The following is a 16,600-nucleotide window of genomic DNA, read 5'->3' on the forward strand; positions in this document are numbered from 1 at the left end:
GCAAGCAGAGCGGCTGAGAAAGTTTTGTTCAAAAAGAAAAAGGGGCCCAATTCGCTTGTGCGTCGTCGATTCCGCTGCCGGGATGGCCAGTCCGCGCCCTCCCCTCGGCCGGATCCTCCGCCTCGCCGCCGCCGTCGCCGTCGCGGCCTGCGCCTGCTTCCCTACCCCCGTCTCCGGTATCCGGTGAGATCCGCACTCTCCTTCCTACCGTTGCCAGGGCCCCGAATCCTTTGCCCGTGCTCGTCGCACGCACTCGATGTTCAGCAGTTGAAAGTTCCTTGTAGATAAAGGCGAGTAGTTGCACCAGTCAGGATTCACTTGGTCACGGGCTGGGACCCCATGCTTGATTCTAGTATTGATGTATACTGTGAGATGGGGGGAAGGTGAATGCCAAGCTAATTTTGACGATTCAAATTCGTTTCAGTACATTGTGCCACTGTTTGGGAAAAAGCTGATACATTGTGAAATATTATTGGCATTTACCTTCTTTGATTATCATGAAAATATCCCCATAACCTTTGACAATGTTCAGCTTTGTCCTTTATTGTTGGTCTGTTTGATTTGAGTTCATTGTCACAAATCGCTAGCAGAAGGAATGTAGGATTAGACGAGGGAAGGACGAGGAAGCTTATGTGGGATGGAATTGTGGAAGGAAGGAGTGCGGATTAGGCAAGTAAAGAAGAAAGAGAGGTAGATGAAAGGGAAGGGACGAAGACAAATGTTTCAGTGTAAAGGTGGAGAGCAGTTAGCTAGCTACAAGTGGACAATTTTTTCATGGCATAAGGCAGCATGCGTATCAGTGAATTGCTTCAGTCTAGTATTGGGATATTCTTGTCATTCTGAATATGAGAGAAATTTTACAGTTTATATTTCAGTAAAGCTAAGGAAAGAACTTCAAATATTGTGCAGGAAGGACATTGGCTTTATTGAACCAGTTGTGTGCAGAAGCACTGTTCAGGGGCGCCATCTGATCTCTGATGATAATGGCAATTCTCCTGCACCTTTGTCTTGCATGCTTAGATATTTTTTCCTATAAATGCTGCACTATCTGACAACCATCTCTCTGATAAAACACTTCCCTTTGCAGGTTATGTATGTTCTGCACTTTCAATCAATCCATGGTCTCACTGCTGCCCAACAACAGGGGACCGCTTTTCCTGCCAGTGAGTTTTCTATTTTCATTTTACCATATTATATTTATATGTAACACTCCATCAAAACTGGTTACCCTGCAAAGTCTGACATAAGTCTTCATGACATAATCCAGGGGCTGCAAAGTTGATTTACAGTGCTGCAATTCATATGAATATTGTGTTTCTTGCTGTTTGAATCCTTCTAAGGTAAATCCTAATAAGTAGTACCAGGTCTGGAAAACAAAAATGAATTGTTTCATAAATATTTTACTCAACCTTTTTGACAGATCAAGAAAGAAGATGTGCTGAAGCTGAAGGTAGCTAAGCCAGTTACTGCTGGTAAGATGCTTGAAGTTATCAATTGCTAATTGGTGAATTTGGAATATGGCAAATGAAGTTTCCCGTTAATTTTCTTCAGGAACATACACAAATGTTTTCGATTTGTGCATGGGAAGATGCCGCCATAGCTCTGCAAGTGTGGTACTGCCTCCCCACTCCCCCCTAAGTGCCCAGTACAATAATTCTTTTACTTTACGGCATATTTTTTTGTTTAAACTAAAACAAGTAGTTTTTTCAGTTTCGTGTCTTTTAATGTTTGTTACAACAATTGCTTGTCCAAAGAAGTTCAAACTAAGTTGTTCTTTCGATTTACCAGGTTCATGAAAATGCCTATGCCAGTGACTTCCATCACTGTTTTTCAGTGCAGCAAAATTCATCAGGTATGACAAACTATGAACTATATTTCTTGGCTATATTACAACTTATCATTTGTAACATGTTCTCAGGTCATTACTTGTAGACTGGAATTACCATGTTCTCAAATATTCACTGCTAGCAGCATTAGATTTACTAGAAATATGTAACATATGCTATGGTCTGGAATCATGGCTGGACACCCGATGTAATTTCATCTATTGACTTATTGTCTTTATAAACGAATGCTTGAGAGTTTTGATAGCCAAAGTATATTGGCCTATTATCTTAGACTTAAATCTGGACAGAAAGTCTGTGGCAGGAGCTCTACCTTCTGTCTATTCCTAGTGCTTATGATGCATTTTTTTTGAATTATATGGTTGGAAATGATCATGGAATGTAAACATTCTCCAGGATCAACTGAATCTAGTTCTGTATCAAAGTTGTTGGGCATTAATGTTGTAGTAGGAAGGTAAGGCTTTCCACTTTAAGCACCTTCTTTCTCTAAAGTGAATGTGGACCTGGGAACTGCTTTATGAAATCTCAAATGGAATTTAGGTCCGGGGAATCCTGCAGCTTGGTTTGCAAAGTAAGAGGACAGTCATGTGTTCCAAGCAGGCTCTCTGTGCTGAACAAATGCGAGATGTAAGAGTCCAATAGTGTATCTTCAAATTACATCCATCGTTGCAGGTCAATCAATTATCCTCAAATTACAAATGACATGCCACACTATAGCAATTCTGTTTAGCCGACTAGCCATGTAGCAAGTTCCATTTTGATTGCATAACTTATCAATTGAATAGCCAAGTAGACTGTATCTGGACGGGACCATCAGTATTATAGTGAAGTCTGAAACATTCCAGGCTGTTACATACAAACTTGATAAACGTCTTTTGCTATTTACATGTATTTTTTCAATTTTCAACTGCTATCAATCTGTCAGCACCAACACAATTTACATTGACATCCTAAATTTTTTATGTCCTTGTGCATGGAAGTTCTGCTGAGGGTGCATATGTTACTTGTCCTAGGTTTGGGTTATGCTATTGGGTGAGAGTATGACAGATGTCTAGGTCTCTGGAAAAGGAACATCCCATATAGACTGAATTGGGAATATGGAGCAAAATGGGGAGGTGAGGGTGTGCTGAGTCTAGCCCTGCCCTGACAACAGTTAGGCTGGGTGTATATTTATTATTGAATGAATATGAATTTTGACTAGGGTCCACGTAAGCTTTATACCTGAAAGGATAGGGGAAGACGGGAGAATTACACAAGATACTGTCCCAGAGGTGATGCCATCTGAATTTGACCTTGGCATAAGCACATTAGGATCCAATTCGGATCTTGGCACATCAGTTGTGAGGTTTTGCTATCCTAGAGAAACAACAACTAACTTCCATTTCCAGTTGTCCTCCAATTTGAATGTGATGTCATAACCAGCCCTATTGGAAATGTATACATAAGCAGTGCCAGCCAAGTTTGATATCATCAAGTCATTAACTATTATCAGTTACTTGTTTAAATGAAGAATAGGTGAGGAAAATTTTATCCCCCCCTCAAAAAATTGCTGGGAAGAGATGGGCCTCTTGTGCCTGTAGCTCACAAAGTGGTGAATGCTAAGAAATCACCGTTGTGTTGGTATGGTTAGCCTGTTTTTTGTACAATCTGTGTGAATTATTCCATAGTTGCTATAGCATTATAATTTATAAGACCCACATTGAAAATTGAAGGGTACACCTTGCTCTAATGTAAAGCAGATATAACTTCTATTAAGCCTGCATGACATCATTAGCACTGTCAGTAATATTGTTGCTATAAATTGTTGGGAAAATATGTTGTGGACGTGGACCTCATCTGGATCCTATGTACCCTTGATCATTTTGTTAGTAGGTCTTTCATGATAGGAAGTATTTGTTCTTGTTTAGTAGTGTTCTTGTTAGCTTGGGAGCTTGTTAGTTCTAGATTTTGTTCTTGATGTGAAAATACATCCATCATCACATTCTCAGTTGATGGCCAATAAATTCGTCGATGTTAGATCATCATCCCGATTCCCAAGGAAACTTTCTTGAGATTGGATAATATAAACTGGAGCAATGTTTGTGTTTCTCTGTATGTGTTTTTCTGTTCATCCATACGTGCAGGATAACACTCACTTGAGCTGAATTATTCAAACCAGTTTGCAGAAATATATGAGATGCAAGAGTGGCTGCTTTCCCAGCCTTGGACCAGACCAACCCGCCGAAGTTGTTGATGAAGCTCCAATCAGCTTGGTATGAATGGTATTTTTCTTTTTTTTTTTAAAATCAATCTTGGACTATTGTCTATCTCATTTTCATATTTAACTGTTTCACGACAAGCAGACTGTTATAGGTTTTATATCTAGAAAGGCTTGTTTTGATACTTGTGTATTCACTTCAAATCTTCAATCCGCATGTGTTGAGGTGGATTGGAGTGTAAGTTTAAATTACACTCCAATCCATCTCAACCCATGTGGATTGAGGTAGATACGAGGGTATCCAAACAAGGCTGAAAATGGATGCTTTCATTTTCTTGAAAACGCATGAGAACTGCGCTTCATTATATTAAGAAGAAAGAAATGGATGTTTTCATACTCAGGTCATATTGGATAGGATATCTTGTGTACTCTTCTGATTATGCTGTTTATCACTTACTTCAAACTGACATTCACTGTGCTGTGCTTGCTCCAATTTCTGAAAATAGTCAGCCATTTAACCAACAAAGTGTTATGGGCTTATGGCTAGGAATGTACGAGGCAGCACAGGGGATCTGGAGAGCTGAGAGCTGAAGGGGCTAGCCCTTCGCTTCTCCTTAATGAACTTGAGCCATGATATACCCCCTTCATTTTATATATATAGAGATAACTTGGCCCTTAGGTCAACTATTGATGGGATCTTTTAGATATGATCCTACCTTCCTAACTTGCAACAGACATATTCTTAATTAAAGAGATAACTTGGCTTCCAATCTATTTATCTTCACAAGGTGATCCTTCTGACCTAGCCATCTGAAGAGTACCATTACATATACTTTTTGGGGGCTGACAAAATTCGTTGTTTGCCCAGCTATCCAAGCCACAATAGCTACTTTAGGTGTGTTTGTTTCCACTCTCCTGAGAATCGAGCTGCGTTTACACAGCCGTGGTTGCCGAGCTCCTGTTTGCCCACTGCAGAAAATGAACTGTGCTCTGTTCACCCACCGCGTGATTTTGCCCACCGTCTGCCAAATACCCTGCAGCAGGCCAACCGAGAATCAGATTTTAATCCGAAACAAACACGGCCTTTGTCTGGTCATACCAATGATCCCATCAAACCGATGTTTTTCTCTGCCTCAATTGGATACATCTACTTAACTTCAGCTTTGATTTTAACATACTTAAATGATCAAGCTTATTATCTCAGATATTATCATGTCTCTGCTTTGGCACTAACAAAGTTGAGACAGCACCACAAACATCTAGTTGGTGTCATACCAAATGGGATTTGGATGCAAGATCTAGAACTTCACGCACATGACAGTGGGTGGTGATAAATGAGAGGATTTGGTGGATTGAGGAGAAATTTATCAGGCTACTTTTGGAAGAAAAAAAATTATAGCAGCAACACCAGTCCTTAAAGCCACCTAAACTGTGTTCTTTATCTTTTTGTTAGATACCTTCCAAAAGGAATCTTACGTTTTGTTGTCATTTATTGGTTTTTCCTGCAATCAAAGACTCAGAATATGTGCAAAATTAGATTCATGAATTTAACTTTTATGCCTCTATTTTAATTTAAATAATGAAAAGTGTATTTGTTGCTTATGGTATCGATGCATGCCTGATTTAGCAATATTAGGAATTGCCGAAGTTAAGCTCTCAATGCTACACGAGGGATGCTGGTAGTGCCTATTGACTAGATTTTTTCAGTTATATGTTTGTGCTTTCTACTTTGATGTTTTGCTAATAAACATAAAATGGTCAATTAAAATGTGGAAGTGGAACTGACTGACTTTCTTCTGGTTTCTATTTCAGAATCCAGGAGCATGCTTATACATGCAGATGGATGAGCGGCTCACATGTGATGGTTCGCATCAGCATACTCGAAGGCTCTGTCCATGCGCTTGAGAAGGGAAAAGGAATGCGACACTCATAAGACAGTAGAGGGGTAGTTTTCTCTGAAAAACTTTCTATCATGCTTTAGGCTCATTTAATTGCCAAGTGCCAAGATGTGGACAAAGTAGGTTTGCTCATGTCAGTCGTGTTCACTTGACAGGAAACAAGTGGAGGTGATAAGCTGAAAACCGATGGTTCTCCATCACTCCCATGATGAACAACCTTTTTATGTACTGGTTGCAGGTTGCCTCAAAAAGAACATCCTACTCTGCTCCTATTTTTGGGAAGGATCATAGATGCAAAATGAAATGGAGTACCTGCAAAGATCTGCTCCTATTTTTGAGAAGCATCATGGATGCAGAAGGAAATGGAGTACCTGCAAATCTTTGCATGGTATTTAGTAGGATGTTGCATGCTGAATGAAAATGCATGCAGACGGCAGTGCGTTGGTCTATATAGATACCAGTAGAGTGTGATAGAGACGCATTGCATCCATGGTTCCTCATAATTAATATTTGTGGCTATCCTGAGCAGCCTATTTCTCCTTGTCTCAAGCATCATGTGCAGACCAAACACCTGAACCAATTATATCAGTAATATATATTGCACAATCTTTCATGCATGTTTTATAAGACAAAGTAACCTAAACAGAACTACAGATACATGATCTTTCAAATCAATTACACCATGCCAGCATCTCTGCATCACAAACTCCCATGCCCTTTTTTGCCAGCCTCAATCAAAAGGAATAATCAGGCTTGAAATCTCTCATGAACTTTGGTCTCTCCCTCCCTTTGTTATCATCTTTGGTTTGACCAGTGGTGGCACTCTCTGCTGCAGCTGCAGCTTCGTCTTCCTGGTTCTCCTCCTGGAAGGCCGGGTGGGTGAGGATGTTCCCCAGGAGCTGTGTGCCCCTGAGGGCATTGGTGAGCGGCAGGTGACCCTCAGGTGTGTCATCCTTCATCTTCCACATGAACTCGTCAGGGAAGGCCCTGTAGTTGTACTGCTGTACCTCTGTGTCCAGCTTCTTCATCCAGCCGACCCTGATGAAGAAGCGGGTGAAGTCACGCTGCGATTTCTCCCAGAGCCGCCGCTGCACGCTGTACCCGAACTTGCCATTGCTGTGCTCTTTCCAGAGCTCGTCAATGGCGTGAAGGTCCTCGGCGGAGATGAACTGGACCTCGGAGAAGAAGACGTACCCTCGGCGCCTCGCGGACTCGCCAGCGAGGTCGATGATGAGCGCCCGGGTGGTTTCGTCGGCCTGGCGGTAGTCCCCCGCCGCGAGCTGGCGGCCGAGGAGGTCGAGGGAGGGGGCCGGTGACGAGTCTTCTTCTGCTGCTGATGTTGCCGGGGCCACTGGAGTTGGAGCTGACGAGTTGGTGGTCGAGGTTGTGGTCACCGAGCGGGAGGTGTTGGGGTGGAGCCTGAATGAAATGCTGCCGCTGGTGTTGGTGGAGAGCTTGAGCAGGGTAGAAGGGGAGCCGTCATGGCTGCCGCCGGTGCTGGCGAAAGAATGGTGCTGGGGGAGAAGAAAGGATTGCAGAGAAGCATTTGCCATGGATGGCGGGAGGACGCAGCTGAGCTGAGAATGGAGAGGGAGGGAGGCAGACGATGATAAAGGAGTGGATGGGGTTTAGTGAGAGCTGAGCTGGTGGTCGTGTGGTGTGGAGAATGGAGACTGTTGCCTTTGCCTTTTGTGTGTGTGTTCTTGTGACGGCCCACCTTTGTGCGTGTCTTGTGTCAAGGCCTCAAGGGTTGTGGGACATTTTGGTGGTGGTTTTGTAGGGGGTACATCTGGGAGAGAATACAAAGGTGGGCTGTGATTGGTGGGTTCTGGGTGAGATGAGGATACTGGCTATGATGACAAACAGCCCAACAGAGATAATATGCCAAGTGAGAGTGAGGTGGGTACTCTGGGTCCATAGGACAGTTCCAGGTATATGGCGCTTCCATTTTTTCCCCCTCTCTCCTGGAGAAGAAAACATGGAATTGAATCCTTGCTTAACCAGTTCTTTTAGCCATGATTTTGGTTTAACCCTTTTTTATTAAGATAATGAATATAAGGTTCGATATGTACATGGATTTTGCATGTAAAGGTGGCTAGTTTGCTAGTAGAAACTGAAGTTTACCTATAGGTCATTTGCAACATGTAAAAGCTCTTTCTGGAATCTCGACATTCAAAATGACATGATCAGCGCCAGGAATAAGATGGTAAAGTTTGCCATAAAATTTCCACCTCCTGTTCTATTTCTTCTATGTAGTTCTTCCTATATTATTTGGAGAGCGCTGAACCAGGTGTAAGCTTCCTATATGACGTGGGTGTGACGTTCAACTTGAATAATCGGTTGCCGTTTTCTTCTTTTCCTAGAAATCAGCAGCCACAAAATGGAAGCTTTTTTTTGCGAGGACAAAATGGAACCCTTTTTAAAAAAAAAAAAATCATCTAAACTTTCGAAATAGTGGCACCCATTGCGGGGAGTTGGCAAGTTTCTGGGTCTACGGAACTGGTCCATGTAAATCTACTGCGCCTATCAAGGACATCAGATGCTCTCGGGTCTGGACGGCAGAGCTTTGCTTGTCTGTTTATTTCGTAGGCCACGTATGCTATCTCGTTTAATCAGGCAAGGCGTGGGAATGCACTTGCTTTTAAATGGTAAATACAATAAGAAAAGTCCAAATTTCTCCATAAATAAGGCTCTAAATTATTGTTTATTTTATGAATAAAGACACTCAAAACAATGCACCATATCAGATATTTATCATGGAAAATGATAGTCAGTATTAAAGAAAGACAATTTGGCCAAAACCACATGTGAAAAATGTGTTCATTGAAGATCAAACTGATCATTCTCTCTTTCGAGTGTTCGCCACCCACCAGAGCTCACCTACAGATACCCTCACCATACAAGGTTTTAAAGACTGAAAAAGCTACTTACCGGCTTACCGCTAGTAATGAGATCTATTACCCACATGATGCATTGTGTTCTAAGAACCAGACCTTGCACAGAACAAATTGAAAGAAGAGGTCTCCGTCGCGCGGATACGGCGTTCCCGCGCCTTCTTTTGCCGCCGCTCCCTCCTTCGCGCGAAGCCACCGGCAGGGATCAGCAGCGCGCAGCCATGGACATGGGCCGGCTCCAGCAGCACGCGACCTCCTCGTCCTCCACCTCCACCTCCACCTCGGCGTCGTCGTCCTCGTCCTCCCCGCCGCAGCCTCCGCCCAAGAAGCGCCTCGCGGGGCGCACCAAGTTCGGCGTGCGCCGCGGGCCGGTGGGTGTGCGAGGTGCGCGTCCCGGGGAAGCGCGGCGCGCGGCTGTGGCTCGGCACCTACCTCGCCACGGAGACGGCGGCGCGCGCGCATGACGCCGCGATGCTCGCCCTGGGCTCCGTGTGTCTGCTCGCCGTGCCGCCGCCGTCCGCGCTCTCGGGCCTGGACGACGCCCGCCGAGCGGCGCTCGAGGCCGCGCCGGAGCTTGAGCAGGTGCCTGTGAAGAAGGCCGGTGAGACGGCGGCGTTGGACGGCGACGTGTTCGAGCCCGACGTGTTCGACCTTCGAGCGGGAAAAAAAAAACCGCAAAAAAAAGGCTTAAGTGGGATCAATTTTTAATTTTTTAAAGTGAAATATTAGGTACTATTGGAGATGACTTTTTTTTTCCAATAACTCCTTATGAGTTGAAAAACATGGAGTTTTTAGTGAAAAAATTAGAAAACTCTCGAAGACGTGTCATGTGCTTTAGGATCTGTTTAGATCCGTTAGCTCTAATAATTACTCAAATAGGACATCTAATAGCCCAACTAACTATTAGCCAACTACGTTACCCAGCTGACGGTTGTCTCATTAGATGTCAAATCCAGATAATTTTAGCTAATAGATGGGCAAAAGACATTATGGACAATCCACCAATCCAATCACCTATTAATTATTTGGATCCGAACATCCTTAGCTAACAGTTAGCCAGCTCTTTTTTCCAGTTTGAAAGCATCTAGGTCCCTAGTTAAGTTTCGGTGATTAATGACGACACGAGATTACTATGACTAACGTGTGTTTTGCATAGGCAATTTAAGTTAGGTCATAATAATGACAATTGATTGGACAATCATGGTTGTCATGCCCCCGTCGATGGAAATCGTTTTGGTTTTCAAAGGATGGACGACAAGGTTGAGGACGAACTAGTTCTAAGTATCGTTTGGTGTTGAAGAGATACTTAGAGTAGTTTAGGACTTTGTTTTTCCTTTGGCCGTACTATTAAGGGGGATATGGACTAGTAGCTTGACCTAGGTGAGGGCCTGTTTGGTTACCTCACCTCCTCCTAAAATTCCTGTCACATCGAATGTTTAGACACATGTATGGAGTATTAAACATAGACTAATTACGAAACTAATTGTATAACTTGCGACTAATTTGCGAGACGAATCTTTTAAGCCTAATTAGTCCATGATTTGACAACGTGGTGCTACAGTAACCATGTGCTAATGACAGATTAATTAGGCTTAAAAAATTCATCTCGAAAATTAGCCTCCATCTATGTAATTAGTTTTGTAATTAATCTATATTTAATGCTCCTTATTAGCATCTAAACATTCGATGTGACATAAATTTTAGGAGCGACTAAAGAACCAAACACCCCCTGAGTCTAGTGTGTTAGATGTGGTGCACACTTGTCAAATCTAGCACTAGGTAGCTCAGGAGTAGCCCTAAGATCAATTGGAGCAAACTTCATTCACATAAAATTTTGAGTTGGAAGTGAATGGAGGGTTAAATGATTGACCGGACGCTGGTCTGTTTGTGACCGGACGCTGGAGGGAGAGTCCAGTCAGTTCATTTGATCAACTGTAGACATCTGGTACTGACCGGACGCTGAGTGAAGATGGACCGGACGCTGGGTGCCAGCATCCGGTCAACTCCAGAGAGGTTCCAGAGAAGGATTTTCTTGACCGGACGCGTCCGGTCAGTGCTGACCGGACACTGGTCAGTATCCGGTAACTGACCGGACGCTGAACAGTGAAGTGACCGGACTCTGTGTGCCAGCGTCCGGTCAACATCAGTAAGGTTCCATAGAGCGTTTTTCTTCACCGGACGCTGGTCAAAGTCCGATCAGAACTTAACGGCTCTTTCTGACACAGTGGCGGGGATAACTGACCGGAGCGTCCGGTTACCTCGCAGAGCGCTGACTCAACCTCCAAACGTTATGTTTTGAATGAGGGGGTATAAATACTTACTCCACTCGTCCATGTGAGGTCTCTTGCCTATTTGTTTAGCTGAGAAACACCCTCGAGAGTGCAAAGAAGAGTAAGAGCCTAGTGAGATGATTGATATTTGAGAATCCAATATTAAGGTCCTCATTAGTGCAAGGAGAGTAGCAAGTGTGCATCCACCCTTCTCACTAGGCTTGTCGTGGTCAAATGAGAGTTTGTACTTGTTACTTTTGGTGATTGCCATCACTTAGACGGCTCGGTGGTGATTGGGAGTTTGGTGATCATCCAGCGGAGCTTGTGGATGACCCAGCTTAAGTTGTGAGCGGTTGTTGGCGATTCACCGCGACGGAGCGTCGAAGAATCAGTCCGAAGAGAGCACTTGATCCTTGCGTTGATCAAGGGAGAGGAGCACCCTTACGCGGGTGCTCCAACGAGGACTAGTGGGGAGTGGCGACTCTCCGATACCTCGAGAAAACATCGCCGCGTTCATTTTCCTCTCTTTACTTTGAGCATTTACATTTGAGCAATTCATTTATTGTCTTTACATTAATAGAATTGTCATGCTAGAGTAGGATTGGAACATAGGGTGCAAAACTTTTGTGCGATAGAACAATAGAAACACATTCTATATACAAGGGGTGAAGTGGACTAAGTGTAGGGTTTAATTATTACAAAGAATTTTAGAATTAGCTCAATTCACCTCTAATCTTGGGCATCTTCAATAAAAGGCAGCTGCTGGTTCTTATACATCATCTTGTGGGTTGTCCACGTGTAACCTGTATCATATAGAGTTTTTGAAGGGGAAACAGCTTTTTTGATACAAAAGAAAAATGCCACATACAGTCACAAAATAGTGCTACTGGTACAAGATGCGTGTACAAAATACAACGGAGTTGGTATAATGTAAAATTACTGTTCAAGGCAAACTTAACATTGGTGATTGATGGTTGAAGTTAAATTTTCCACCGTGTGCTAATTATATTGATGAAGACTGTCGACATAGGCCAACAAGCTAATTATATCGAAGGCTGTATTGAAAATGTTGAAATTTTGCATACGAGGCAAGTCCCTACTCGTCATCCCAATTTTGTTTTTTTCCTTTCTTCAGATTCTCCATAAAGAGTAGAGCTAAAAGCATTATGATATTTGCAACACCGCTCTTGTCCCAGGCGAAAGCCAACATTGATCGCAAGGGATTAAAGATGAAAGCAAGAGACATTATTGATGGTATCTTTTCTGTCCCAGAAGCAATAAAATTCATTCAGTACGTACGGCCTTACAAAGATGACTTCTGAAAGAAGCATTGGCATCAGACATCAGACATAATGGCAAGTTTGTTATGTCCAAGCAACATTAATTGGTCAGCAACAACCTGTCTTTCATTGTGTTGAAAACAGCATCCTAAACAGATCATGGAACATGACAGTAGCCATTGCTGAGGTAGACCTCTGAGAATCACAAACCTAGTCACCTGTCCCTGAAGAGAAGAATGGGCAGCCAACCTGTTACTGCGAATCACAAATCAAGCAACTGAAGGAACCTTCCACAAGAACACAAGTTGAAACTGTGAAAGAATGTTGAACATGGTGTCCCAGACATGCAGTTGGTTCCCAAAGCTACTGCCGTTTAGCTTGCAGAAACAGCATCGCGAACCAAAGAGATGATCTGAAGGATTAAGGAAACTACACAGTTTTGCATGCTACGGATACAAGACAGTCCATCAACTGCAGACATCAGAAGATAGACTGTACCAGGAAAAGAAAGGGACCATATGAATCTACAATGGAATGCTTCTGGATGCTAAAAAATTTTCTTACAGTACTAGTTAGCTCTCTGTTTTTAGACAGCCTCCTACTATATAGGACTTATAAACACCATAATGCATTTGGATTTAGCAACAGGGCATGAAGTCCGAACTTAAAATGTTGCTCAGCAATGGCAGAAAGTCACTGCTCTGGTTTCTGCAGCTCCTGAAATTTCTTCAGAAGTTGTGCTGCAAGTACAGGTTCTCTTGTGGTGAAGCCGGAGCGATTTCTTCCTCCAGTGACCGCAGTCCATCACCTATGCTGCTCCCGACATTCCTACCATCTGTGGTCCTTCGGCCAACGATGTCAGCTTCAGATGCAGATGATTTCCTCCTCTGTGATGAGGTCACGCTAGGAAATGTTATCCAGGAAGGTGCCCTGTACTCGATCCGCTGGTCCTCCCCGTCAGCAAGCTCGTTCTCTGAGCAAGAGTGGTTAGAGGACATCTGTGATACCTTGTGCATGCGGCTGCTTCCAAGAACAACCTCAGTCGGCAGAATTGGCTGCTCAATGCAGGGACTGCCCATCAGCAGTGCAAGGGCATGCTCTAGAGCTGTTGTCACCCTATCCATGGAAGGACGATCTCTCCCCCGCATTCTGACACACTTACATGCCACAGAAGCAATCTTCTTGAGGGCCTCAAGGTCTGAGGGAGGTGATAAGGCTGGATCAAGGATGGCGAAAATGTCCCCTGCTTTGATCAGTGGTACTGCCCATTCCACAATGTTCCCTTCCTCGAACTGCATGTCAATTGCTTTCCTGCCACTCAGTATCTCCAGGAGAACAACCCCGAAGCTGTAGACATCAGATTTTGTAGTCAAGTAGTGGAGACGGTAGTACTCAGGATCAAGGTAGCCAAGAGTCCCTGCTGGCAGCTCGGACAGTGGGGTACCGCTATCTGCAGGACCCAATATAGATAGACCAAAGTCAGCAACACGCGCATTGTGATCCTCATCAATCAATATGTTTGAAGACTTGATGTCCCGGTGAATTACAGGAGGGCAAGCATAGCCATGCAAGTACTCAATTCCCCTAGCAGCCTGGACAGCAATGGTGACCCGCCTTGCCCAGTTCAGTCGCTTTTTCAAGTTTGGATCCTTGCCATGCAGATGCTGGTACAGGGATCCATGAGCCATGAACTCATAAACCAAGAGCCTCTCACTGCCATCCTCGCAGTAACCAAGCAGGTTCAGCAAATGTGCATGGTTGAGCCTGGATAGGAGGTCAAGTTCATTGTGAAACTCCTTTGAGCTCTTCTTCACATCTGATGCTTTTATTGCACGCTTCACAGCAACCACTGTCCCATCTCTCAGTATGCCCTTGAATACACATGAAAAGCTGCCTTTGCCAACTTGTGAATCCTCTGAGAAGCCACCGGTTGCCTGCTCTAACTCTTCATAGGAGAATTCTTGAGCTCTCCTGATCTTCAAATCCTCCACATCAGGCTGGATCCTCATGTTATCCTTCCGGAAAGAGTACGCTGTGCTCTTAGCCAGTCTCAGCTCCCTATTTGAACATTGGCAATGTCGAAGCTTGTGCCGGACATACAGGCAAGAGATTACTGACACGCTGAGTACCAAGATGACAGCAAACACAATCTCTGCTACAAAGATGCGCATCTGAAAAGCCATCAACTTGCGGCTCTTGGTCCGCTTCTGTGATAAGCAGAATGACAGGCAATCATCTGTGGCACACCTCGAGCAGTCAAACTGGCAAACACGGTCAGTTGTTGCATTGCAAGGGGATGACTCGTACGAGTCTTCTGGGCAACCTGTACTACAGGGCAAGCAGAGTCTAGAGTTTGCAGGCTTACACACCTTGATGCTGCCAACTTCACCATGGTTCACATACTCATAGTACCCATGGCTGCATGCAGTAGGAACACAAATCCCAGGAGGTACGGCCATCGGTAAAGCCAATGGCCCACTGTTGCCCCAGCACCTTGGCATCAGCGAAGTCTCAGCAGGCACTCCACAAGTAAAGTAGTCCCCAGCCACAAGCGCATACATCTTCAGCCCTTTCGGTGGTGATGTACTGTTATGAAGAGTGAAGCCCCAGCAAGCCACCTGGTGGTCAAGGCTCCTGATGCCACAAGCATGGAAGCGCCCACCGACCACAGCAACCATCGCATCCATCGGCACTATGTTCACATCACCATTGCCGATAGCATTGGACGGTGCCACCTGCTGCATTTCCAAGCTCCTGCCCCAGCAGAACACCTGTGCATTCTCCAACACCCCACAGACATGGTAACCACCTGCGCCGATAGACTGGAAGCGCACATCCCTCGGCGCCAGCCCAACGACACCACTCACCGTCTCGTCGCCCCAGCAGAACACCGTCCTGTTCCGAGCAAACAAACCGCAATTGAACACGGAACCGGCTGAAACGGTTGACACGGCTTCATCGACGACATGCGTGGCGGTCATATTGTATCCCCAGCAGTCGATCAACGACGTAGCACTAGCAGCGCTCGAACCACGGCCCCCATCTTCAGCCGCTCGCAACGCGCAAAGGTGGTTGTCCCCCGCGCTGAGCTCAGAGTACCTCGCGCCCTCGACCATCGGCTGCGGCACCCCGCTCTTGACATAAGAGTTGCTCCCCCAGCAATACGGCTGCCTGGTGTCGAGCAGGAGGCCGCACACGAACCCGTCCCCCGCCGTGAGGCCAAGGAAAGGGATGTTGGGCGGGGCGCCATACAGGACGGAGGCGTCCGCACCAAAGCAGGCGACGAGGTGGGAGCCGTCGGAGTTGAGGCCACAGAACACCGGACCGTCCTCCCCATAGGACACCGCGATGGACGACATGGAACCAAGGCCACAGGCCCAGCCAGGCAGCAAGGCCAGGAGGCACACGGCAAGAACTAGAGCCGGCACATGGTCCATGTCTTGAAACTTGGGGCGGCCACGGCCACGGCCACGGGGGCTAATGCCGAGAAGATTCCTGCATGTTTTTTAGCTTTTCTTAGCAACAACAGGCATCAGATGCGTCGTATATATTATACTAAACTAAAAAAAAAACTGTCTCCGAACCAACAGGAATCAGGCGAGTCTTATTATAGGTAAAAAAACAAGAGTCAAAAAGGGTGAACCTTTATGCTGACAGCATCCCAGTAAGCACGAAAAGGGGGTTGGCGGGAGGGGGAGGCCAGTCAATCAGTCACCCTCGCTGCGCAGCATTTTACCAGGGCCCCTGATCTGTTCATTTCCTCCCCAGCATTTGAACAGCAGCGCACCGATTTGCTGATCCCCTTCCTTTCTCTTTAGCACCTACAAGGGGTAATTTTTTAAAACAAAAAAGAAATAAACGAAGTTAGCAGGCGCAATACATGTGTACAGGGGGCGGATCCAGTAAAGGGACATGGGTGTGCACATGTACACCCAATAATTTTTGCAAAAACTTCGAAGTTAGGAGGCTTGTCAAATAGATAAATAGCTTTAGGTTAGGGTTTCGGTGCTCAGCTTCGCACAGCATAAGGGAAGGGAAGAGAAGGGGTGGGAGTACCTGGTGGGTGCTCCTCGCCGGCGAAGAGACCAACGAAAGCCTCAGCACCTGGCTTAGGGCGGCGGCGGCGTCTGAGAGCGAGAGGGGAGCGAGAGCGAGAGAGGGAGAGACAGAACGAGGAGGAAGAGGGATGAAGCGAGGAGGAAGAGGAATGAAGCGGA

At 45.2% G+C, this 16,600-nt stretch overlaps 3 protein-coding genes across 4 annotated transcripts; 1 reads left to right on the forward strand and 2 right to left on the reverse strand.

Annotated features, from left to right (window-relative positions):
• Positions 1-6,261, forward strand: LOC136505726 (uncharacterized). Of its 2 annotated transcripts, XM_066500868.1 has the most exons (12): positions 1-183; positions 910-986; positions 1,088-1,163; positions 1,268-1,340; positions 1,421-1,472; positions 1,552-1,613; positions 1,789-1,852; positions 2,241-2,298; positions 2,385-2,471; positions 4,003-4,096; positions 5,854-5,986; positions 6,095-6,261. In XM_066500868.1, the coding sequence occupies exons 1-11, from the start codon at positions 83-85 to the stop codon at positions 5,944-5,946; spliced, it is 837 nt and encodes a 278-aa protein (XP_066356965.1). In that variant the 5' UTR covers positions 1-82; the 3' UTR covers positions 5,947-5,986; positions 6,095-6,261. The 2 variants fall into 2 exon arrangements, with proteins under 2 accessions (XP_066356965.1, XP_066356967.1); XM_066500870.1 differs by lacking the exon at positions 6,095-6,261 and having other exon boundaries at positions 4,003-4,105; positions 5,854-5,966.
• Positions 6,262-6,511: 250 nt separating this feature from the next.
• On the reverse strand, positions 6,512-8,030 carry LOC136505728 (tetrapyrrole-binding protein, chloroplastic-like). The gene has a single exon (XM_066500871.1). It carries the CDS (start codon positions 7,490-7,492, stop codon positions 6,674-6,676), a length of 819 nt encoding a protein of 272 aa, XP_066356968.1. The 5' UTR covers positions 7,493-8,030; the 3' UTR covers positions 6,512-6,673.
• Positions 8,031-12,357: 4,327 nt separating this feature from the next.
• Positions 12,358-16,600, reverse strand: LOC136504143 (putative receptor protein kinase CRINKLY4). Its single transcript, XM_066499013.1, has 3 exons — positions 16,440-16,600; positions 16,027-16,204; positions 12,358-15,878 (listed from the first exon to the last, which is right to left on the reverse strand). Exon 3 carries the CDS (start codon positions 15,818-15,820, stop codon positions 13,112-13,114), a length of 2,709 nt encoding a protein of 902 aa, XP_066355110.1. The 5' UTR covers positions 15,821-15,878; positions 16,027-16,204; positions 16,440-16,600; the 3' UTR covers positions 12,358-13,111.

The sequence above is a fragment of the Miscanthus floridulus genome, chromosome 14 (assembly GCF_019320115.1).
Source record: "Miscanthus floridulus cultivar M001 chromosome 14, ASM1932011v1, whole genome shotgun sequence".
In the NCBI taxonomy this organism is placed as follows: Eukaryota; Viridiplantae; Streptophyta; class Magnoliopsida; order Poales; family Poaceae; genus Miscanthus; species Miscanthus floridulus.

Excerpts from the sequence above, each read along its gene's own strand:
- LOC136505726 (XM_066500868.1), top strand. The coding sequence starts at position 83 with ATGGCCAGTCCGCGCCCTCCCCTCGGCCGGATCCTCCGCCTCGCCGCC. Across the intron at positions 184-909 it reads ACCCCCGTCTCCGGTATCCG|GAAGGACATTGGCTTTATTG; the intron begins GTGAGATCCGCA and ends AATATTGTGCAG. Across the intron at positions 4,097-5,853 it reads ATGAAGCTCCAATCAGCTTG|AATCCAGGAGCATGCTTATA; the intron begins GTATGAATGGTA and ends TTTCTATTTCAG.
- LOC136505728 (XM_066500871.1), bottom strand. The coding sequence starts at position 7,492 with ATGGCAAATGCTTCTCTGCAATCCTTTCTTCTCCCCCAGCACCATTCT.
- LOC136504143 (XM_066499013.1), bottom strand. The coding sequence starts at position 15,820 with ATGGACCATGTGCCGGCTCTAGTTCTTGCCGTGTGCCTCCTGGCCTTG.